General features: G+C 39.0%; 1 protein-coding gene across 4 annotated transcripts; it reads left to right on the forward strand.

Annotated features, from left to right (window-relative positions):
- The first annotated feature begins 361 nt into the window (after positions 1–361).
- Positions 362–17,350, forward strand: hmg20a (high mobility group 20A). 4 transcript variants are annotated; one of them, XM_008411176.3, is made up of 9 exons: positions 364–632; positions 4,150–4,217; positions 4,372–4,581; positions 6,458–6,590; positions 8,096–8,133; positions 12,588–12,663; positions 13,092–13,307; positions 16,610–16,742; positions 16,914–17,350. In XM_008411176.3, exons 2-9 carry the CDS (start codon positions 4,152–4,154, stop codon positions 16,915–16,917), a joined length of 876 nt encoding a protein of 291 aa, XP_008409398.1. In that variant the 5' UTR covers positions 364–632; positions 4,150–4,151; the 3' UTR covers positions 16,918–17,350. The 4 variants fall into 4 exon arrangements, with proteins under 4 accessions (XP_017160988.1, XP_017160990.1, XP_017160989.1 ...); XM_017305499.2 differs by lacking the exon at positions 16,914–17,350 and having other exon boundaries at positions 362–632; positions 16,610–16,746; XM_017305501.2 differs by lacking the exon at positions 4,150–4,217 and having other exon boundaries at positions 363–632; positions 4,296–4,581.
- The last annotated feature ends 6,892 nt before the right edge of the window (positions 17,351–24,242 follow it).

Here is a 24,242-nt window from a genome sequence, read left to right on the forward strand (position 1 = left end):
GACATGTTGGTTAGAAAGTTGTGGAGGCGTTTAGGGCAGATTCTAAAATGATAATTCAAGCTCATCTCATTATGAGATATCTATTCACATAGAGACTTTTAAATATTGCTCCATGACCGAGCTCAGACTGTTTTGAAAAGAATTGGTTAATATTTCCGACGTCTCCATGTGTCAAACATTTATCATTTTCACAAAATCACAGTACACATTAAAGTTTGCGGTTGTAACGTGGCAATATGTAAATAAACGCAATGAAAGGCAATGGACACCAGAGGGCAGCAGAGGAAGAAAGCTGGACGGCGGTCTTGGCAATACATCCACGATGAAAACGGAAACCCAAAGACCAGCCAAAGAACTAGAATATATAGAAATGTCTATCTGCCTTTAGCAAATTATACTGTTTATAAGACTCTCGTTGTTTTATGTTGCTTCACTGATATACATGTCGTATCTGTTGTAGTTTAAACTGAGGTAATAAAGTTGCTCAGTATTTCCTCTAACAGATAGGTTTAGCTGGATGCATCCAGACATGAATGAATAGCTGTTCTATCTACTGGGTTTCTATGGCGTAGCTGTTGTATTGTTTTGGTTGGGAAATTTGCCTTCTACAGCAACGAATCACTTTCACTAAGGTCAGTCTTTAATGCATGGATATCACTGTATGTATGAAAATAATGTTATTCGGTATGCTTTACAACGCTATTAGGACAAAGTAAAAGCGATAATTGCTCCTCTCGTGTGTTCGTTGCTAACTGAGCGCTAATGTTAGCTTGGTGGACAGTTAGCTGCCAGCTCAGCAGTTGGGTTTATTCTGACACTTGCTAATGTTAAATCATAGTGAATGATTGGTACCTCACGAAAGTCGTTGTCGGCATATATAATACTGTTAAATAAAAATGAATGCTTTAGTCATTAAAGCTGTTAAACGTAGTGATAGCTAGCTATTAGGACATTAGCATTATGGACTGTAGGTGATGCTAGCCACTAACTGCTGTTGATTCTATAATTTAATTGTTTGTCCCAAAGCCCCGGGTATTGTTAGTCGTGAGCATGCAAACTGTGGCTGGTAAAGGTGCCTTTGAACACATATTGATAATATTGTATTACATTAATTTTAGCGCTAGCTTTCAGAAGCGAACCCGAAGTTAAACAAGTAAATTATTCTCTCTGTACAGGTGAAACTTTTCTAAGACGTATGTCTAAAAATACATTTATTCACAGATATTTATTAGCAACATTTTTTTTTTTACTTAACGTGTAAGCACTACTAAAGGAATCTAGAAAAGGCTCCGGTTGATGTAACGTTAAGATAGTTGACCATTTATTTAAGCTAAGCTGACCATTTCAAACGAAGCATTACTTAAAAAATGTATCTTAACCCTGTTCAGTTTTCTGCATATAAATTCCTTTAATTTTTTATTTTATTTAAATGTGCAGCCAATAATGTGTAATGCGTCTTTTTACATAGTAAAACCTGACAGTATGTAACAAACTATGCATCGTCGTACTTAACCTCTCTCTTTAGTAATAGAGGCATTATCTGTTACGGAGTTTTATTTCTTTATTAATCTATTTTTTTTTTATTGAAAGCATTGCTATACCACTATGACACACAAATAATTATTAATTATACTATTATGTGGGAGCCAAGCTGTTGTAACATCATTTAAGTTTTATTGACCTCGTGTGCTTTATTACTTTCTCATTGATTCAGATAGTAATGCTTTTTCTTACATATGGGCATTTTACAGTACGTGGCGATAACCCATACTGTTTGAACAAGAGAAGTATGACAACATGTATATATAATGTTTTAAACTCATATTTTAAATATTTTGCAGTGTCTTTTGGTGGGGGGTTTTTGCACTCACAAATATTTGAAAGTAGGACATGTTAAGCTATATGAATGGATATTATTAATTTGATTATGTTCTATTTGTTTTTGTATTAAAAGTCAAAGATGTTTAATAACATCTTTAATATGACACTTAATATTTAAACATTTGGTAGCTGTCTCGAAATGTTGAAATGGTCCTCAGTTTCTTTTTTCTTTAATAAAGGCTACAATAGTTACTCTGCTCACACATATAATGATAAACATTTAACAGAATTGATCACTGATTTAAATGAATGTTTCTAAATGCATTAGTTGGTGATTTCTAAGCTTATGTTTTGTTACTGAAACCTCATTGATTATGTAGAGACAATCCAAGGGGTTGGTCAATCAATTTCTAAAATGAAAGAGATATTTACTTTGACTCTTCAATTTTTTATTTGAGTGAATGGTGTGATGATAAATCCTGCTCTACTCTAGTCCTAAAATATCATCAAGCTTGTAATCTTCGAATGAATATATATATATATCTAGGTTGAACCCCAGCAGAGGGCAGTGCTGCACATTTATTAAGTGACGTCTGGAGAGTTCATTCTTATTAGGGGTGCTCATGTTTTATGTGTTCCCGTTTGCCTTTAATATGTTTCCGTACAGCTAAGCTCTGGCGTCTTTCAGCCCGATCTGTAAGAACTGCATGGGCGGTCCTAGACAGGGGCCAACAAGGGCCAGTCCCCCTGTAAATCTGGTACTGATTCCAGTTTTTACCCCCGTTCTGAAGACATATTATTTAGTTAATTGTTTTACGATATGCGCTGGTACAGAAACAACAGCTAATTCCTGCCTTCACAGTTTTACTTTAACTGTGAATTCAAAAATTAAGGTGGTGCACTTTTAGCTTCAGCCGTATTGAGATTGGATCTCAGTTTTGATATATTAAATCATGAAATATTGCCCTTTTTTTGTTTTCCAATCTTTTGTACTGAACAACTGTCAAGACAAGTTTATTTGTAGCAAAGCAGTTCAAAGTACTTTATGCCATAAAAACATAATAAAGCTGCTCAGGGTTTCCCCCAGAAAAACTTGCTAAGCCCGGTGGTAGGGCAGTCATCCAGCCCACCGCCATATTTTTGAGTTAAAAAATGTTTAAAGTTGATACGAAACTTGAAAATATCACTTGGTAGTTATGGGTTATTGAAAGACTGGAAAATTAAAACCTAAACACCAACTATAAAGTCTTAAAAAAAGAAACTAAAATAATTAAACAATGCTAAGCATGGTGGGGACACAAGTAAAGCCTGGTGGTCCACCAGGTTTATAATACACCGTTGGAAACCATGCAGCTGCCATTTATGAAACAAGCAACAAACATTACGTTTTATCAAATGGAGCATAAAAACTGAATCTCCATCTTCCACCAGGTCCACCAGGTGGAAGATGGTCCACCAGGTTTATAATACACCGTTGGAAACCCCGCAGCTGCCATTTATGAAACAAGCAACAAACATTACGTTTTATCAAATGGAGCATAAAAACTGAATCTCCATCTTTGCTTCTGCTTCTGGGAATGCAAAGTAGACCAGAACCAGGAGACCTGAGTGATGTGGAAGGTTGATTCAACAATATAACTACCGGTATTTAAAAAAAAAAAATGCTGACCCTAACTTAGCCGCTCTGGTCAAAATAGTCTAGAACCGCTAAAAACAAAAATGCTTAAAAAGTCTCACTGAAGAATTGAACCAGTTTTGGTTAGTTCAGCTTGTCAATGCACACTATTTATGTCTAAATGTCACAATGACATTTTCCTCCTGGTTACACACATAAATTCTAATTCTGGTCGCTGTACGAATGAAAAGTTAGCATGTTAACATTCCAGGTGGTACAATCCCTCCGCCCCGCTGAAATACAACTTCTCCAGCATTTCCAGTGAACACCGTTTTCTTTCCCCGTCACTTTCTCATTAATGATTGATAGCGGCAAGACATTTCTATTAGAGGAAACATGGCCAGCCAGGAGGAGAGCTTGGAGTCCAGGCTGGGAGGAGTTTGGTGGAAAAGTAGATCCAGCTGCAAAAAGGAGTAGTCTATTTCCTGGCATTGCTGTTCACTGCTTCCAATGTGTTTGAGGAAAAAAAAAAAAGCTCGACCCACTTTTAGCCGGCAGAGGGTTGTCCCATCTGGCTGCTTCTGATAAAACCCTACCTTAGTTAATCACTGACCTTTTTGGATCTTATGTAAATGCATATTAAATTTACAGATATTAAGTTTCAGATTTCCTGTTTTTTTGTGTGTTTTTTTTCTTCCTGTGTTCATTGAAAGTGATGGATGAGCAAACGGGCTCTCCTGCAGGCAACGCTGACAACAACAGCCAGAGAAATGGAGATGAGGTAAGAAGCTAACAAATATCAAATGACGCATTTTTCACTTCTTTTTCTTTTTTTCCTCTCTCTTTATTTTTTCCTCAGAGGGCAGGAAACTCCCACGAAAGCTGCTACCTGCCGCCTTCCTCCTGTCGTATCTCAACTTGTGCTGTTCCTGCAGAAACCTCGACGTGGCAGCTGGACCAAAGGGAGGAAGAGGAAGAAGCCAATGAAGGACAGCAACGCGCCCAAAGCTCCCCTGACGGGCTACGTTCGCTTCATGAACGACAGGCGGGAGCAGCTGCGGGCGGAGCGTCCGGACGTGCCCTTCCCAGAGATCACCAGGATGCTGGGCAATGAGTGGAGCAAGCTGCCCCCGGAGGAGAAGCAGGTCAGGACGAGAAGTTTCCAGACGGCTCTCGGCTCTTGGGCGCGCAACCGTGAAGAGAAATGTCTGGAAGGTGGTGTTTGTGTTGGCTTCCCGTCGCAGCAGCGCTCAAAACGGGACAGCGTCAGAATTAACCAGCAGGCACAAAAGAGCGTGGAAAACTCTTGTTCTAAGCCAAACTGCTAAATGTTACATTTGTGTCTAAAACATGTCGTTCTTTAGACCCTAAAACATCGACCTTTGTTTTTCTTTATGGAATACCTGCACAGAATGTGTACAGGACAGTGACAGTAACCCTAACTAATGATAGCCCTTCATCTTTTCAAGTCAAGTTTATTTATAAAGCGCGTTTCATCAACAATGGAGTTAAAAGTGCTTCACACAACAAAAACATGACACAGTAACCAAATATGAAACAAGCAATAAACATTGTTTTGTCAAATCTCATCATCAAAATCATCAAGTAAATACACGTCGAACATGTTGATCAATGTTCCACTGGCTGCTAGTCCAAAGCAACTCTAAAAGCAGTCTGGAAGTTTGTTCCAGATTTGTGGTGCATAGAAGCTGAATGCTGCTTCTCCTCATTTGGTTCTGGTTCTGGGGATGCAGAGCCAGAAGACATGAGGGTTCTGGAAGGTTGGTACAGCAACAGCAGATCTTTAATGTATTGTGGTGCCGAACCGTTTAGTGATTTATAAACTAACAACAGTATTTTAAAGTCTGTTCTTTGAGCTACAGGCAGCCAGTGTAGGGACTTTAAAACTGGTGTTACGTGCTCTGTCTTCCTGGTTTTAGTGAGAACGAGAGCAGCAGTCTTGTGGATCGAAACTGATTAATATTTTTAGGCAGACCTGTGAAGACACTGCTGCAGTAATCAACCTGACTAAAGATAAACGCATGGATGAGTTTCTCTAGATCATGCTGAGACATCAGTCCTCTAATCCTGGAGACGCTCTTCAGGCGATAGAAGGCCGACGACTTTGTGACTGTCTTAATGTGGCTCTGAAGGTTCAGGTCAAGAGTCCATCACTACTCCCAAATTTCGGGCCTGATCGCTGGTTTTAGTGTAATAACTGAAGCTGTGCATTTACTCTAGATCTATAACTCTAGATCGCTCCTCTTTAGGTCCAAAGATAATAACTTCAGTTTTGTTTCTGTTCAGCTGGAGAAAGTTTTGGCACATCCACACATTGATCTGTTCTAAGCATCTGTTCAGTGATTGGATGGGTTCAGAGTCACCTGGTGACATCGTGATGTAGAGCTGTGTATCATCTGCATAGTTATGGTAGCTAATCTTATTTCCCGTTATAACCTGAGCTAGTGGGAGCATATAAATATTGAATAGGAAGGGTCCTAGGATTGAACCTTGGGGTACCCCACATGTCATGTGACTTTTAATGAGAAATTGACTACTGAAACTAGGAAGTCCCTGTTCTTTATGTAAGAGTCGAACCAGTTGAGTACTGGGCTGGAGAATCTGACCCAACTCGATTCAGTAAAATGTCATGGTCAACAGTGTCAAAAGCTGGAATAAAGTCCTACAGAACCAGCACTGTGGTTCTCCCACCGTCCGTGTTTAAGTGGATGTCATTGAACACTCTGACGAGGGCAGCCTCGGTTGGTCGACGTTAAGAAACTATTTAACTGTTGAAACATCTTTTTCAATAGTCTTGCTGTTGAATGGAAGGTCGGAGGTCGGCCTTTAATTCTGTCAATCTCCGACCTGATTTGGTTTAGTGACTTTTTGTCAGAAAAATTTCTAGTTTTTTTTTTTTTTTTTTGTCTTTTAATTAATCTATTTTCTACTACTTATAAAACCTAGCATTTTTGAAACAGATGCATGGACTTTTGAACGTGTGCCGCCTTCCCTCCGCAGCGTTATTTGGACGAAGCGGAGCGAGATAAGGAGCGCTACATGCGAGAGCTGGAGAAGTACCAGAAGACCGAGGCCTACAAGCATTTCACCAGGAAGGTCCAGGAGAAGCAGAAGGGCAAGAGGCACCGGGGAGGTGAGACACGGTCAGGCGGCCAGCCGCCTTTCCCTTTTTTTGGGAGGCGGTGAGGACGAAGGGACTTCCTGTTAGAAAAGTGTTTTAGAGAGACGCTTCCTTAGTCTGAAGATGTTTGGATAAACCAGTCATTGTTGACTGAGGAGTCCTTTCCAGACAGGATGACTCACAGGAAGTTGAATGTGTAATGAGGGTAAGTGGAGGAGGAAGCAGTCAGGAATGGGTGGTTTCTCTTTTTTGCGTGACCTTTCCGAGTCCTTTCACCAAGACATCCAATCACCAAGCGATCAGCTGGAGCTTTGGGTTGCATTAAGTTCAGTCTGTATGGGCAACTTTTGCAGACGCCTGTGTGGTTGAAAGAAAGTCAGGGAAATTTTAAGAGTTCTCCTTTTTTTAATTAAAATAAGTATTCAACACATCACAATTTCTCATGGTAAACATATTTCTGAAGGTGCTAGAGACATGAAATGTTGAGCAGGTGTTTGTAACAACCCAACACTGCAAAAACAAAAATCTTACCAAAAATATTTTTCTTCTAGTTTCCAATGCAAATATTTTAGTACACTAGAAATAAGGCAAAACTAACTTAAAAGTAACTTTCCGGCAAAATAAATAATCGTGTTTTATGAAATGAAATGACATCAGACTTACATATAGCACAGTTTCAACCCTCCAATGATTCTCACAGATGCTTCACATGAAATCGGCTGAAAAAATAGTTTTTTAATTTTTAAAAACAATAATTTTAAGTTTATACACTTTTAAGTCGATAATTATTGAATATAGATATAAAAAGTCCTATTTCCACTGGTGTGTGTGTGTGTGTGTGTGTGTGTGTGTGTGTGTGTGTGTATATATATATATATATATATATACATACACATAATAATTATACTTTATCTTGCTGAAAAGTTACTTTTACTTTAAACTTTGTGAAGATTTTGTGTTTTTGCAGTGAACTGATCCATCCACAGAAAGAAACCAAAACAAGTGAGTTCAGAAATGAAGTTGCGTGTAATAATGTGAAAAGAAATAGGGGAAAAAGTATTGAAAGAAATACCATTAGAAGTGTATTTACTATATAAATATAGTTTATTTCACTCACTGTAAATCAAATCAGAACTACAAATGCTAGAAGTGTATTTTGTCCAGTCAGTGGGGAAGTAAAGGTAGCAGTTCAGACAGCTAAACATAAGATTCAATTACCTTTTTGCCATTTTTGGCCATATTTTGCATCTGTTCATCTTGAAATGTTACATCCTCCGCAAAAAAAAAAAAAGTTGAGGAAAAACGGCTCTGCTTGGTGGAAAAAATCCCCTTTCCACTGAGCTTGAAGGATTGCCTCATTTGAGCTGATTGATATAAAGTGTCGACATTTTTATTGACCTCTCTGTTTTCGTTCATTTCCATGAGTTCGTAACGAGCTGACGACAAGCCTGCAATCCCAGAAAATCTGACTCATCCGTGATGATGTCCCCTTCATTTATTCTTTCCTTCCTCTCCAGATGTTGGGCACCAAGTCGCCAGCGAGGCTCTTCATGAGGTCAGTAAGTCTTTCCTGCCTGGTGGTAACGCTCAAAATTGCCCTTCATAAGTGCTAACTATCATATTTCATTAGGGGAAGAAACCCTCTTCTAGTTCACTTAAGAGTTTTATGTGTTACACAACCCTATTAAGTCATGGGGTGAAAAGCTCTTACCTAAGGGGTTTGTGACTTGGGCCACAAAATGAGCTGGACGTTTTATGAAATGATCACAAAAACATTAACAACAAAAAAATATGATGATTTAAATCATTTTACAACATTCTGCTTCCTCAGTGACTTTAGGGATATGGAAATTCCAGCCGAAGAGAGTGGATTTCTTTTTATTTATGCTTTCCTCAAGGAGCAGCAGGCGGTTATGAAAGAGAACCCAAACCAAATGGATTGATGAAACCATTTCACTCACCAAGATCTCTCTGGCCAGGACATTTCATACTTCATCAGAACTAAAGTGCAGAACTCCTGGGAAATCTTGGTGCTGTCGGTTCCTCCCACAGGAAAGAGGTTCTGCCAGTAGTAAATGTGCAAAGAACAAGCTGCAAAAATTCCCAAAGCACAACAATAGAACTGGGTTGGTCATTGTAGTTTCTGTGCTATGATCCGCAAGACTGAGGCTGTGATTTTTCCACAACTCGAGAGTCTTTCTGTAAACTTAGTCAGTGCTCAAGTAGCTGTAACTCCTCAGAAACAAATGTCCAAAGGTGGAAATATCCAGGAGTTTCAGGATGAATTCACATTGATTAAAGTGTTTAGTTCACTTTAATCAAACTCTAGTTCATTTGCTCAAAACGTCTGGTTCCTTTGTGAAGGTGCAATCAAACTCTGCAAGCAAACTCCGGTCCACGTTAAATCCTAGGTGTCCGTTCAGTTGAAGTGAACTCTGGTGCAGTTTGCATTTGAATGCAAGCGGACGGGTGACTGCGCCCGATGCAGGAAGTGGATTATACTGCTGGGCATTCTGGGTAAATCCAATCAAAGCAAACACGCAAGTCTGGCACTAGTGTGAGAAGTGGCTTTTGGTTTTTTACCAAAGATGAAAGAGAAATCTGACAACGGCTAAAATCTGACAACGGCTAAAATCTGACGCTACTCGATTTTTGTTCACATTTTGTGAAGAAGGACATTGCACTCATTGTCTTCTTAGGAGGTTTTCTTCTTGTTTCCTTCAGTAGTTATTGGTTCAGCGCCACCTCAGGCAAGGAGGTGAATATGTTTTTCAAAGGATTTGGTTCTTTTGACGCAATGTGGTGTGAAAGCGAACCACAACAGCCCAAAATGTAGAAGAAAAAAAAAGTTGCAAATTTTGTCCCCAGTTGAACGGAGTCTACCGGACTATCAGGTATGAAAACACCCTCAATCAGAGGAAGCAAGCTGAGCGCTTTCATTGCCAAGATTTTCTATAGAGGTGAGATGTATGCCTACTGCAGACATTTCCCTCCCTCCCCTGAAACAGTCAGCGGCTTTAAAAGACACAGTGAGCTATCTTTGTTGTTGGCCAGAGTATTGGGAATACAATAGGTGAGCATCATATTGGAGCAGAGAAAAATGTACCGCAGAAATAAATTCAGGGACAAAATAGCCGTCATTAACAAATCAGACTGGAGCTAAGGCTGAGGATCACTGTGCTGTGTCAGTTCAGGTCACAGTGATGAAGATCATGTGGTGCTGATGAAATCTAGAGGGACTTTTGAGTTAGTTAGGAAATAACAAGTGATTGGGATAATTAAGGAAGGACTGTTTTTTTTTAAATTAATCTTATTTATTTTAAACAGACTTAAAAGATTGACTGAGGACATCGAACGTGCTCTGATGTGGTGTTTTATATATTTTGTTATATAATTGTTCAAATATTTAAATAGATACATACACACGTATATATAAATCCTGATCAAACTTTTTTTATGCAATAGAATATTGGCCATATTGTAGGAAAGAAATGATAAACATGCAGACGGAGCTGAAAAATAATTAAAAGTTATTAAATGTGCTTCACGTTCAATGGAAAATCTTGGCAGTATTGACCAAAGTTGCTGTTATGACTCAACAGCAATGCATGATTGTGTGTGGAACAATAAAATCTAGTCATGCTGGAGAGGGAGGGTTTTCTGGTTTGTTCTGAAAACTGGTAAATCATGGGGGGGGAACTTCTGCTATTACATTTTAGCATGGCTCTTTCTAAATAAATAATTCCATTGTGAAACATGTCATGTGGCGTTGATGAGAGATAGATACGCATTAACTGTGGGTCTGGCTGTTTTATTTTGAAAATCCAGCAGCAGGCCTGCCTTGTGTTTGTCAGCTTGCAAACACAAGGCAAGTTGTAGATTGTAGATATGCAACCCTGACTGAATTTACTGGTGCCTCCTGATAAAGAAGCGTGAAGAGCCTGAAAACAATTTCACGTAATCATAGAAAAATTCAATTTGTTTGATGCGAGTGAATTTATTCAGTGAGGAGAAATGTCATCAGCAGGGCCAGATTTACTTGGATGGAAACCATTTTGGTGCCGTACTCACTAAAGAATTACATTTTTTTGCTAATTCAAATTATAGCCCATTATTAAACATTTATTTATTTATTTAACCTTTATTTCACCAGGAAAAATCCACTGAGATTAAAAATCTCTTTTGCAAGAGAACCCTGGCCAGGACTGGCAGCAGCCCACAAAACATTCACAACAAAAACAGAAAAAATGAACACTGTCATAAATAAATTAATCAAAAGATAGTAATAAAGAGTTTTTGAACGGTATTCCAGACTTTATTAAGATTATTGCATTTAAAAACTGTTGAGCTTTTGCATTCATTTCTAATTGCAAATGTTGCAATAATAATATCAGTAATAATCATAACCAGGTGTGAACTGATGATACCAACTGATGATAGTAGGTTTAATACATCCCTTCTCTAGTAGCTCAAAGGATACACACCTACACCTACACACACACACAAAAAAATTACAATAACTTAATGATTTTCATATAATTGAGTATTGTTTATAGTTGAAAAAATCCCAAAAGTATTACTACAGTTCACCTAACATGGATCTATGGCTGTTATATAAAGTACATTTTTAGCAAAACACACATTCATTAAAAAAAAAAAAAATTAAATGTAAATGTGAAACATTTGGCACCCTGGGCTACTGCCCCTGAAAGCCCTTTCTAAAGTTTGGCCCAGATCAGAAGTTAATTTGGACTTTCTAGCCTTCATACTTATATTTAAGGTCTCATTGATCAACTCCCCCCAATGAAATCAGATAAAACCCCTAATATTTTAATATAAATTATTTTTTAAAAACCCTCATACTTCTAAACCTTCCAAAAGAGCAAAAACCTCCACAAAGTTTTGTTTGTATATTTTATTGACGTGCTGAATTGTAACAAGAAAACAGATTCAGACTTCTGCCAAAAAAGGGGGAAATGGGCCATCTCTTTTTTCATGGTTTTTTTGGTCCTCAGAACAAAATCCTTTAGAAAACTTGCAGGGTGAGCTGAAGAGAAGAGTGAATAAGAGCGTATACCCAAGACTCTGGATCATCTCCAGAGACATTCACTCAGTTGAACTTAAGAAGCCCGTACCGCCTCCCGCTGCAAGTTCCAAAACAAGAGAGAGTTCCTCCAAAGGAAGATCGCTGACTGCTACATCAGTGACCCTGCATTTAACAAAAGGCGAGAAAATACCATGGTTTATTTAATTTTATTTGGGGAAAAAAAACATACACCAAAGACGCAAAATGCTACTTTAAGTGTATAAAAATGAACTGTTAGTTTAATTGATCAACTCTAAGGCCATATAATCCGTGTTCTCCCCTGGGAGCGCCGTTGGCCCTTCCTCTAGCTCCAAACATTTAGTGCTCATTGTTGCACGACTGAAGCCGGGGGTTAATCCTCCTTAGAGCTGTGTTTATGATCCAAATGCTTAGCTTCCACTTACCGTGCAATTCATTTTTATTAACTTCAGCGTGTAATTAAGAGACTTTTTTTTCTCTTTCCTGTGTAGCTACTTTAAGAACCTTGCGGAGGGTTGTGGCCAAGGTGACTGAACCGGGATGAGCGTTGCCGTGGGAATAGTGTCGCTTCCTCCCACCCCGCTCCTTCCAGATTAGCACCAGCAGGGGGATTCAGCATGAATGTCATTATGTTGGGGGGGAAATGAAGAAGGATGGCGCGTTGTTACAAAAGGAGGGAGTGAAAGCTCTATTGTATCGCGTTCTTCTGTTTCAGCGCCTGTTTTTAGAGCAGATTTATTGCACGGCCTTTCCTATCTCGGATGCAGAAATGATGAAATTACTTCCATCCCCGCATTTCATAAAAACTGTATCGCAGTGTACGTCTTGTGGCCAGATAGAAAATCAATTACCAGCCCACCCAGAGCCCAGTAAGATAAATGACTGTGTCTGGCAGTTCGGCTAATCTTCCTCCCTCCCTCTCTAATGTCTTTGGCTGTAAACAGAAAGACGCAGAGGGAAAGGACAGGACCGTGTTTGACATCCCAATCTTCACGGAAGAGTTTCTCAACCACAGCAAAGGTAAAAATAAAGGAGTCGGGAGGACAACTCAAGTGTCTGAGCGAACCCTTAGAGCAGGAGTGTCAAACTCCATTTTTATGTTGGGCCATATCAAAAATCTGAATGCTCTTAAAGGGCTGTGTTGATAAAACCAATTAAACTGTTAAAATATCAGTAAACAGCTGTTCTCCCAAGATTGTTTTAGTGCTTTTTTGCACTCAAAATTACCGATTTTGTGAGGAAATTTTTGTAAGGAATTACCATATCAATTGCAAACTATAACTTGACATTGAGTAAGGCGGAAGCAGCAGTCACTACAACTCAATGTTTTTGACCTACAGCAGGCCAGAACTGGCCCCCGGGCCTTGAGTTTGACACATGTAAGCCAAGAGTTGACTCTTAAGAGCATATGTGTGTGTGACTGTGGATTCCCCCCCCCAAACCATTAGCGAGAGAGGCCGAGATGCGGCAGCTGCGCAAGACCAACATGGAGTACGAGGAGCGCAACGCGGCCCTGCAGAAGCACGTGGAGAGCATGCGCGGGGCGGTGGAGCGGCTGGAGGGCGACGTGATGCAGGAGAGGGAGCGCAACGGGCTCCTACACCAGCACCTGGAAACCCTGCGCCAGGCGCTCACCTCCAGCTTCTCAACGGTGCCTCTGCCAGGTGAGAGAGATAGCGCCCTGAAAAAGTGTCGACGAGTCTTTGACCTTTTTGCATTTTGCCATGTTGTACACGGTGTCAGCACATCCTTAAAAAGACATTTTGAGATTAAGGACTTAAAATGTCTTAATTTCAGTTTTAAAAAGCGTGTTGGCCTTAAATACGTCATTCACAGGTCTTAAATTTGATCATGGCAGGCGTATTTAATCTTTTATGTTTTAGGTAATTTTTATTCTCGCAGGACGTTCTGTCAGGCAACAGTTTGACTCACACACAGACAGGTCACTGTTACTAGCTGCTAATATACTCTCGCTAGCTAGTTAGCTAGCTATTTCCTAATATTGTTTCCAGCATACAGTGCGCACCGGGACTACTACTTATTGTGTTGTAGCAAGTTTTCAAAGAAATGATTTAGAAATTCAGTTAAATTTTTGCTTAAAGCCAAAAGGGGGGTCAGGCAATCCTGGAAGGGCGTTCTGGTCTAAAATGATTGATACAGTACAAGTGCAAGATGTTGTGTGGCAGAAAAGTATCACTGCACATTTTGCAAAACAAAACACTTTGGAAATTAAACATGATTGCTGTTTAGTTGGATGGTCAACTATGGTCAATGTTGATCGAAAGATGGATGGAGGTAAAAAATCCAGTGAGAAAACCAGTTAGCTGCAAAGCACTTAAGACCGTTGCCGAGTTTCACCAACAACAAGCCTAAACATTCAGCCAGAGCTACACATGTTCACGTGCTGCAGCCGTCCAATCAAAATCCAGTCTGAAATCCAATGACAAGAATTTAAAATTGATATTTCAGTCTCTTCATACAGTCAGACTGATTTTGAACTATTTTACAAAGAAAACACAAGAAAGTTTCTGACCAACATGACAACACATTAAAAACTGAAATGAATGACTTGGCAAAGGCATGTCCCAAACATGGTAAAACATATCTGAGTTTGCTGCATCTCATGTACCAAACTCGTTTTTTTAAACAGTTGTAAACATGTTAGTCATGTTGCATACTCAGGCAAAATCTGCTGTGAGTCGTCCTTTGTAACTTTATTTCACGTTGATATTATTTCCCACGCATGTTAGCTCTCCTGACAGCAGCCCTGCAGACTCGGCAAACAGCAGAAATAGACATAATAGGCCCATAAATTATTGCATCAGAGCTCCATAATGAAAGATGATTACAAAACTTCAGGTAGTGCCTCCGGGGCTTTTTTTCTTTTTGTACTTCCTGTTGAAAAGCTTTTAAATTAAACTGGGTAGAACGAAGCCTTGTGTGCTTCTTAGTTTACAAAGAGCAGGTTTGGCTTTATTTTCCCCACTTTGATTGTGGTTTATTTTTTTTTTTTTTTTTTAGTTGTTGGACTTAAATTGAATTAAATTACAGCAGTTTATATTTCCAGGGTTACGACTCAGCCACGGGTTCTCCGCATGTCTTAAACTTTATTAGGAAATCTTCCTATAAAAGTAAGGCACGCTTGTGCTTTCATAAGAAGATTTTATTGGCAGCGGTTCTGTAAGTACAGAAGAGGATAAGGGCCACTACAAGGAGAATTGCCTTTTTTTCCCTCAGAGTTCTTAGAGTATCGTCTGTGTTTTTTGTTTTTCCTCAGTGACTTTAATCCTCCTCCATTCACAAATCACGCAAGTATCTTTTTAGTACGTTTTTCTTTAAACTCAGAATGGAAACATTTAGTGGTTTTACGTATTAAAAGCACAATTTAAAGTAATTACGAAGTAAGCATAAAAGCTTTAAAGAGCTAAAACTCCAGGAATAAAGTGCACAAAACGTCAAACAGAAACTTCACTGATAGTTTAGCCTTTAAAAAAAGACAGAAGGCTGGAGAATCTTCTACAGAGAATTGAAACTGAATTGGAATAAGGCTGAAAAATGAAGCCTCTTTCCTCCATTTCTCGACTCGAGAAATTCCAGTGAAGCGTGAGTGAGCCCGCGCTCCGAGGACGATCTCTTCTTGTGAGGTTATGGGGAACAATAACATCATTTAGCTCATTACGGGCTTTCTATGGGATGAAGAGGATTTTATATTCTCAGCATGTTTGTGCCCAACTGCAACTTAGCTGCAGCGTTTAAGATCAGCGAAACAATTTTAAGCAAATTGTCTTGAGACCCCCGTACAAAAATGCCATCGCAGTCACGCGGCCTGGAAGTAATAAACGCCTGGAATGGGCTGCAGCTTCACTTGGGACGGGATGCTTGTGAATGTGGCGCACTGAAGGAGAGAACGGGAGAGTTAAAATGACGAATCCACATGGGCTGTAGCAAAAATGATTACAGGTTATTGTCTTGTTTGAGACACAGAGTCTTGCCGAACTTTTTCACATTTTGTCATAGTTGATTATTTGTTTTGTTGTGATTTTTTTTTTTTCTGGCAGACCAACACAAAATGTGAAGTGGAATGAAAATTAAATGGGGTTTTTTAAGTTGGCCTGTCTGTTGTGTTCCCTCCACTGCAAAAACACAAGATCTTAAATATTTTTTGTCTATTTTGTAGTTCAAATATCTTGGTACACTTGAAATAAGACAAAACTAGTAAGTTTTCACCAAGATATTGGAGCTTGTTTCAAGTCAATAACTCCTTGATTTTGATGAAAAAGTAAGAGAAATAATCTGCCATTAGAACAAGGCACTTTAATTTATAACATGGACAAAATGTCCTGTTCCTCTGGCAGATTATTTCAGGTTATTATACATCATGGTGTTTTGTCAAATGTGGAGTTTAATACGTAGTGAACACAGTGATCAAGGCAGAGAAAGGCAACTATTATGAGTTTGGAGTGGGAGGAAATAATGATTGATGCGCCGTAACATCTCATTTTGTTTTCCATGTTGTTGTAAGGAAAAGAAAAAAAAACCCAGACAGTGTCTTTGGGACGTTAGCCTGCTACGTTGGACTTTGGGAGTTTAGTGTTTTGGTCTAAAAGTATGTCTTTCCTTGGACAATCGCTCCCCAAAACTATCGATCCTGCTGTTGTCCAGATAAACTCAAAAATTCTCACCAATCGCCCCAGTAGTTTTGCATGGGGAGGGGGGCGAAAAGTCGCAAGAAGGGGCTCAGAACAAAATGACTATATTTTCGTCACACATCTGCGACAAATGGAATCGATTTCCACTCGTTGATGAACCTTTTAGGTTGGGCGAAAACTAACGCAGGTATTTCAGATTTTTATTTGTAAAAAAAAAAAAAAAAAAAAGAAAGTGAAAGTTGTGAAGACGTTCAGTAGGTACGAAAACGCTTGCGATGCCAATCTGAACACTGAGGACGCGTGCTTCCTGTCTGTAGGCAGCGGAGAAACCCCGACGCTCGACACCATCGACTCTTACATGAAGAAGCTCCACACCGTCATCGTCAGCAGCCCCCAGGAGCACGAGAGTCTCATCAACACAGTGAGAGACGTAGTCAACCGCCTGGACAGGTAGGAACGTCTTTCACTGCGTCTACTTGGGGATGGATTTTTTTATATTTCTCTCTACCTGATTGACAAAACAACTGAACCCGGAGGTTTGTTCGCGTGGTGTCTAGGTGAATCAGTGGCGCTCACTCTGAACTCCAAACGCTTTTTTTCTTTTGCCGATGTTCGGAGCAGATAATCGGATGCAGTTCAGCTGATCTGATGGACCGGGATTCGTCTTCAAGACGTCTCATCAACTTGTCGTCTCCCAGCCGAGTTACAAAATGTCCAGACTCTGCTGTGATCATATTGGTGAATGTGTGGTAGCGTCTCATATTAATTTATTTTGTCCCCAACAGTTTGCACCCGATCAGTAGGGCGGTAGTGATCTTCTTGAACTGGACATTTTCTGTTGTTTGCATCCTGTCCATTCACGTCTGTCTCCTCACCAGACCCATCACTATCATACATGCTGTGTTTGCATTAAGCCGTTGCCGAGAAATGTCCCTGACGTGTCTGTTACTCTCGTATAATCAGTCGAAGAAGAAGAACGAGAAAAAAAAAACTAGTGCCATTATTTGTTTTTCCAATTGTGAAAAGTGTTTGTATTTTCAATAAAAATGTTTTCATCATTCAGTTTTCCGTTTTGTGACAACCTCAGAACTACAAAAGTAAAAATGTAAACATTTATGTATTTTCTTTTGTTAAAAAAAAAAAAAAAAAAATCCCGAAATTAACTCAAATACAGGAAATAGTCAAAACGTTTTCTCCTAAAATAATAAAAATGTATTTCTAGCAAGAAAATTCTGTATCAAAAGTTTATTTTGGGTACAAAAAGTCTGAAATACGCCCATATTTTCAAGTTTAATGTATATTCTGATAAGTTATACATTGTTTGTCATTTTTTGCTTTTTCTGTACTTTTTTGTTTTATATTTTGTTTTATATTTTCTTTATTTTCTTTTTTTTTTCTTGCGATTTGTAGTTCTAGAGCAGGACGTTCCTGTTATTATGCTGGACTACAAACTCCATGGTGCAGGATTTATACTTTAATTTAAACTTGATAAACACCACTAATACTTCGACTTAGAATTTGTCTCAAAGTTTTAGTTTTCCACACCAAATTGCACAAATGGGAAAAAAAAAAAGTTCAATCAATTTAAGGGGGTTTAAGAACTTCTCAGGTTTCTAGGGGTTTAAAGTCTTTGCACTATATCCATAAATCATCTGTGGCTAATCGCTGCTAATTTGCCAACCTGCTCAGTTTGCAGCTAATCTTATTTACTTCCAGTTTATTCAGCCAGTTAAGCAGCTCTGCAGAGACGCCGCAGTTGGATTTGCTAAACACTTTGGCTTTAAAAATTAAAGTAGATATTCCCGATTTAAAGCCTATAAATTTTAATGTGAATAAACAGATTTGCTTTAAATAATGCATTCCCGTTCGCCGACACCTGTTTAATTTCCAGCAGAAATGCTCTCCGCCGATGAATTCCACCCTGATTGTGTGTGTGGATGTGAAAGTGACACATTTCTAAACTGTGCAGGAGAAGACTTTGACTTTAAATAAATCACTTAAGACTTTTGCTGTCTTCTTGACTAGCAGTGTATTGTGCAGTTAATATATAAAATAATAGGACAGCTGCATGTTTATGTGCATTCACAGTATTCAAGCCCTAGAAAAACGCTATCCTCGCTCTGTTTAAATGCTTCTTATTTATGGACAGAAGCAATCGTTGCCACAACACAACATTTGAAGTCGGCGGCCGGAGAATCCCAGGATCAGTCAGTCCTGAAACTGGGTGTGTCGTCAATCCAGCAGAGCCTTAACTTGTAAGGTGTCTGCTGCTCAGCACAAAAGGCAGTGTCATGCGGATGGATTACAGACGTTGGTTAGCTGACCTCATTAGCTAGTAATGTACAATACTCTCAAAAGTATTCACGCGACGAGAGCTTTTCCAGGTTTTTTCACTTTGCAGCAAAAGGTGGGCAATATTGAGCTAAAGTTTTATCACACTGTTCTTTTGTGGTGCTGTTGTGATGGCGAGAAAAGTGACAGAGCTACTCATTGCTTTGTTTTTAGGTAACCTGTGTGGCTGACGCAGCAATCGTAGCCCCATTAATACAAACAGTGCTTCTGGAAAAACAGTCACTGGAAAAACCACAAAATCTTACCAAATGTTTTTGGTCTTTCTAGTCCGAATATCTTCGTATACTTGAAATAAGACAAAGCTGACTTAAATTGGCAGATTATTTCACTAATAAGACTCTTGTCCCATGTTATAAGTGTAATAATCTGCCAGTGGAACTAGAACTTTTTCATCAACATTACAGAATGACAAACTCACATATTGTCCTGAAAAGGTACTTGTACGTTACGTTTGTCTTATTTCAAGTGCACTAAGATATTTGCACTGAAAACTACGGCAAAAATACTTGGTAAGATTTTGTGTTTTTGCAGTGAATGTGCAATATGTTTCTTAAGGACATCAGTCACATGAAGATGTTTGATGTGCATCGCTAAGCAGCGCACATTAACTGAATTTAATAATATTTTTTATATCTATTGATACAATAATAAATCAGACTGCTTTATCATGAAAATAAACTTATCATGATAATTGATAATGCCTGCCCAAAATAAACTGCAAACTAATCACTTGTGAAATTTAGTAGCTCATTAATGTAATAGCATACGTGGTTTTGTGAAATATCAATTTATTAACATGTTTCTTTATTATTAGAACACATAAAATAGAGAGAAATACACAGTAGCCGTCTTTATTTATTTATTTATTTATTTATTTATTTATTTATTTATTTATGTTTGTTGCAAATAATAGTTTGCTCCAAAACAAGTATTAACTTACACTGTTTTCCAACAGTGGAACGATGAGACCAAAACATACTCATCTGTTAAAGTGGTCCAGTCAAGTCCAGAAGTAAATTCATTGTAGCAAGACCTAAAAATGTACCCTCACAGATACTATCCATCCAATCTGACTTGGCTTGAGCTGTTTTCCAAGAAAAAATGGGCAAAAAATAGAGATCAGTCTCTCTAGATAGCACATGTAGAGAAATTCCCTAAAAAAATCTCCAGTTGTTACTACAGCAAAAGATAAGCCAGATGAGATAACAGATTTTTTGTGATGTGATCAAACTTAAGGGACTGCATCCATTTAAGCCACACCAACATATGGTTACAAAACCTTATGCAACAACAAGAATGAGTTACTGTGACTTTTCATAAGCATTAATCTGCTGAAGCTCGAGTGTGTCCTGCAGCTGTGGACAGGACCAGCCTCTGACTGCGGCTGGAGGAGAAGCGAACGTTAGCAACGCTACGGAAAGTAGTGCCAGCCGATTTAACATTTTTCTTGATTAAAAAATAAAAGCGTCTTCCAGAAAGAGGGAGAGAAAAAACATCAACGGTCACCAAAGCAAATGAAGCTCGTCCTGAGAACATAAACACCCGACTTCATCCATATTTTATCGCTTGCTCACAAGTTAAGTTCCTCTTCCTGGGAATGTCATCCAGCTCCTTTTATGAGATCCCTGATGAGATATGCAGCCTAATCCAACCATAGCCAATCTTCTTAGAGCTGAGAAAACCTTTTGCAAAGTTCGTGCCTGCTTAATGTCATCCCTGGAGGAGCAATGGCTGGGAGAAAAAAAAATGCATGCTGGATGAAAAATTTGGGAAGTGAAGAGCGTTCCCCCCTGGGACTCTACCTCAGCCCGTTAAAGTTGTTTACCTTTCGGTTTATGGTGTCATCATGCAGATGTGCGCGCCGCTCACTGTGTGCAGTGGGTCTCGGAGCTCGTTTGTATAATGAGCTTAACTGGAGCGCCGTTATTATCATTATTGTTATTTGGTTTTGCTTTGATGTTGCCCAAAAGCTGTGAAAACACCATGGAAAATAAAAAAAACATAATGAATGCTGATGTTCCAGGGCTTCTGCTTTGTGGGTTAGTTATCCTCTTTTCCAGGTGATGATGAGGAAAATGTGTTTTTAGTGAACAGCTGGAGAAGAGAAACAGCTTTTCTGCCTTTTCACTGTGCATCAGTGGCAGTTTTTAATACAGGCCATATGGCTCACAGCTCAGGGCGCTGTGTCGGGGGGGCGTCAGAAGACATTTTTAAAAAAATTTACAAAAAAAAAAGGTAATGTTACTATTGCTTATTGTTTCCACTCAACAGGTAGTGTGTGTCCCTGTTGCTTAGCATTGTTGGAGAACTAGCTCAAAATCTAAATGGCCTAGACCAAGGCTCTGCACTCCGGCTCTTTAAATTTGACCTAAAATGTTAGACAATAAAGAAACGTAAAGGTAAAAAAAATTATAAAATTGCTAGTTCCTGCATTTTTTTTGTAATATTCAAGTTGTATTTGCATAGAATTTCCACGAATAATACAAGAAATTTGTTTATTGTTTAGTCAGAAATTAGATGTAAACAAAATAGGTCACGTAAGTTTTGTGACTTTACATTATTTATGAAGAAAAAAATGAGACAAAAATGGCTGTTTGAATCATAAAGATCGCTAACCTCTGACCTAAGCTAACAAGACAACTAAAAAAACCCCAGAAAATCTGTATTCTGTGTGGAAAAAATGTAAAAAAGACCATCTCAATGCTTGTCTTTTTTTTCATCATTTTGTATTTACTGCCAAGCGGATTATTTTATGCTGATTACAGATTCTTTCAAACTATTTGGATTTGGAAAACAAAAAAGGAGAGTACTTTTCTTAACATTTTTTATATAATAGACAAAAACTAAATGATTGTGATACATTTGACTTAGGATTTATATTGCACAACCTAATCCCTAAAGTAAACAACTAAAAATAATAAAACGATAGAAAACAACAGGAAAAACAAAACAACTCAGCACTAAGCATTATTTTCTTAATATCTCAGAAACTGTCACCTTTGACCATATATTTCTTCAACATTTACTCCCTTTCCTCTAACAACACAAGAGAACTTCTCTAATAGAATTTTTTTTAAATTCCTCTTTGTGTTGCCTCATTGTTGTGAAGTCCATAATTGCGCATTCTTTACGGTAGGGTTGATGCACTGCCCCCTCTTGCCCTCCTTTTGTTTTTTTTCTGGCCTCTGAAATAAACACCAACCCCTTCAGTCTTTTGTCTGAACAAAGAGACACTCAGAGGAACACAAACACCTTCTGCAGCTCCTCCGCTGGGGGCTCGTCCGGGTTGTTGGCCGCCCCGTCCTGGCCCGTGGAGCACAGCGGGGTTGACGTGAGGACAGAGGAGCCAGTTCCAGCAGAGAGCCACACAGATCCTGGACCAGTGGAGGGACGGAGGGAGGGAGTGACTCAGAGGAGAGAGGATGAGTCAGTGCGTCATGTGCTGAACAGGCAGGCGGAGGTATCAGTGTCCTGAATGGTTTCTCTTCCCGCGGTGTCACGGGCCGCTGTGGTCAAACTGAGCCACCTTTTGTCAGGGAGTCGGGGGTCTAATCCACTGTGCACATTTGTGGGAATCCTTTACCATTCGCAACGGATAACAAACGCGAATGAGCATTTCAAAGTTGCACTGGGGATTGTCTGGTCCTGAATATAAATTTGGGTGAAAACGCTAGTAACTTTTTTGCAGCAGTTTCTCTCATTACAATGTGTTTTGTTGGGATTTTATATGATTGACCGACACAAATTAGCATGTAATTGTGAAAACAGAAACAAAGGACGTGTTTATATTTAGTGCCCTCACCCCTTAGTCAACACTTTATATATAGACCCTTTATGGTGTAATTACAGCTGTCTTTTTCTATTTTGGTATGTCTACAATGTTGTTTTCTGCAAAGGTTTTTATCAGCCTGAAATATTTCCATTAACTCTGACCAGCCAGCTGTCTCGCCTTGATGAAGCGTCCTGCTGCATGATGCTGCCACCGCCACCATGTTGCTTCTCCTGGATCAAGCTTCTGGAGAGCAGCTGATCGCACTGTTTTTTGTTGGGGTCTAGTCAAATCAAGTTTATTTGTACACCAACAGGGTTCAAAGTGCTTTTAGGTCATAAAAAGATAACAGTAACCAATTATGAAACAAGCAGTTGACTGTCAAATGTAACCTAAATTATTGAACAAATATACATCAAATATTTTGATCAGTGTTCCAGGTTATTAATCAATGGCAACTAAAAACAAACTGGGTTTTTAGCCTTGATTTGAAGTCTAGAACTAACAACGTGGACCACACTTTACAGATTTTTATTATCACTTCCGGTCCATTTAACAATTATGCACTTTTTGTGTAGGTCTATAATAAAAAAAAATCTGTATAACATACAGATTTTACATGGCTGTAACATGTCAAAATGCGAACAGGCTTAAGGGGTAAGAACCGTTTTGCAAGGTGGTTTTATTTAAGCACACTCATCTGATTGTTTTTAGCTGAGGAATAACTGAAATAATCTTTGCCTGGTGAGGAAAAAAAGGGAAACAATAGTCATCTTCCTTCATTATTTCACTCCTCCACATTTGGAAAATCCTTGGCTTCGGCGCTCGGCAGTGAGGAGGGGGATAACAATGCCTGGAATGTAGGGGGAAAAAAAAAACTTGAGTCATTCCCACGTGTCGACGTCTGGTTCAGCTCCTCCTCCTCATCTCAGGTTGTGAAGGTTTCAGGTTCCTCTCACACTGGATTCTGTCTTTCTTGGAAGGTGGCTTGAGAAGTCATCACACATGACAACTTTTGTTCTTTGGGGGAAATCTCCATCGGCAAAGGTTGCAGATCTCACCACAAACTGCTGTCAACTTTTTGTAAACGATCACATTTTAAAGGATGACTCTTTCATCTACTTGTAAGACTTAAAAAAAATAAATAAAAAAATCTAGGAAAGAATAGCTTTTATTTCTAATTAATTCAGATCACGGCATTTCCCCACAGAGCCCCGGGGCGGCTGAAGGAAGTGATTTCCTTTTTCCAGTGGTCATTTATCCCTCGCCGAATGCATTATGTCAGTCGGGCTGCACTCAACGCTTTTTAATAAGCATCACAGACTCACTCTCACTGTGGTTTTGTGCTGTGCATATGTTTACTCCCTGCTGATTCACTGTGCTTCCCCCCCACCAAACAAACAAGGATTTGAATAAATTAGACTGACTGACATAAAGTTTCTACTTTGAAGCGAGCCTCCGTAACTTCCTGTGAACAAATGCAGCCATAGGAAATGGATGTGTGTAAATGCCATAACGAGTTAGAAAGTAATATTCCAAAACAGAAAAGCAACTGCAATAATTCCTCGTCCGAGGGATTGCTGACTGTAGTAGCTCTAATTCTAAACGAGCCAAGTCAGATTTACTTAAGCCTGAACTGCTCTGTGTTTATTCACCATGCTTGTGGGGTTCCCCAGGGTATGATCTTGGGTCCAAAATAGTTTCTTTTATACATAAACACAGTAGCTCTCAGGAGTACACCTGTTAAAATGGGAGGTACTTTGTATTGTAAAATTATATATTTCTAAATCATTTAAAAAGTTTTTTTGCAGATATAATGTGACACATAC

The sequence above is a fragment of the Poecilia reticulata genome, chromosome 6, assembly GCF_904066995.2.
Source record: "Poecilia reticulata chromosome 6, P_reticulata-male-v2, whole genome shotgun sequence".
NCBI lineage: Eukaryota > Metazoa > Chordata > Actinopteri > Cyprinodontiformes > Poeciliidae > Poecilia > Poecilia reticulata.

Excerpts from the sequence above, each read along its gene's own strand:
- hmg20a (XM_017305499.2), top strand. The coding sequence starts at position 4,152 with ATGGATGAGCAAACGGGCTCTCCTGCAGGCAACGCTGACAACAACAGC. Across the intron at positions 4,582-6,457 it reads TGCCCCCGGAGGAGAAGCAG|CGTTATTTGGACGAAGCGGA; the intron begins GTCAGGACGAGA and ends TTCCCTCCGCAG. Across the intron at positions 13,308-16,609 it reads CTCAACGGTGCCTCTGCCAG|GCAGCGGAGAAACCCCGACG; the intron begins GTGAGAGAGATA and ends TCCTGTCTGTAG.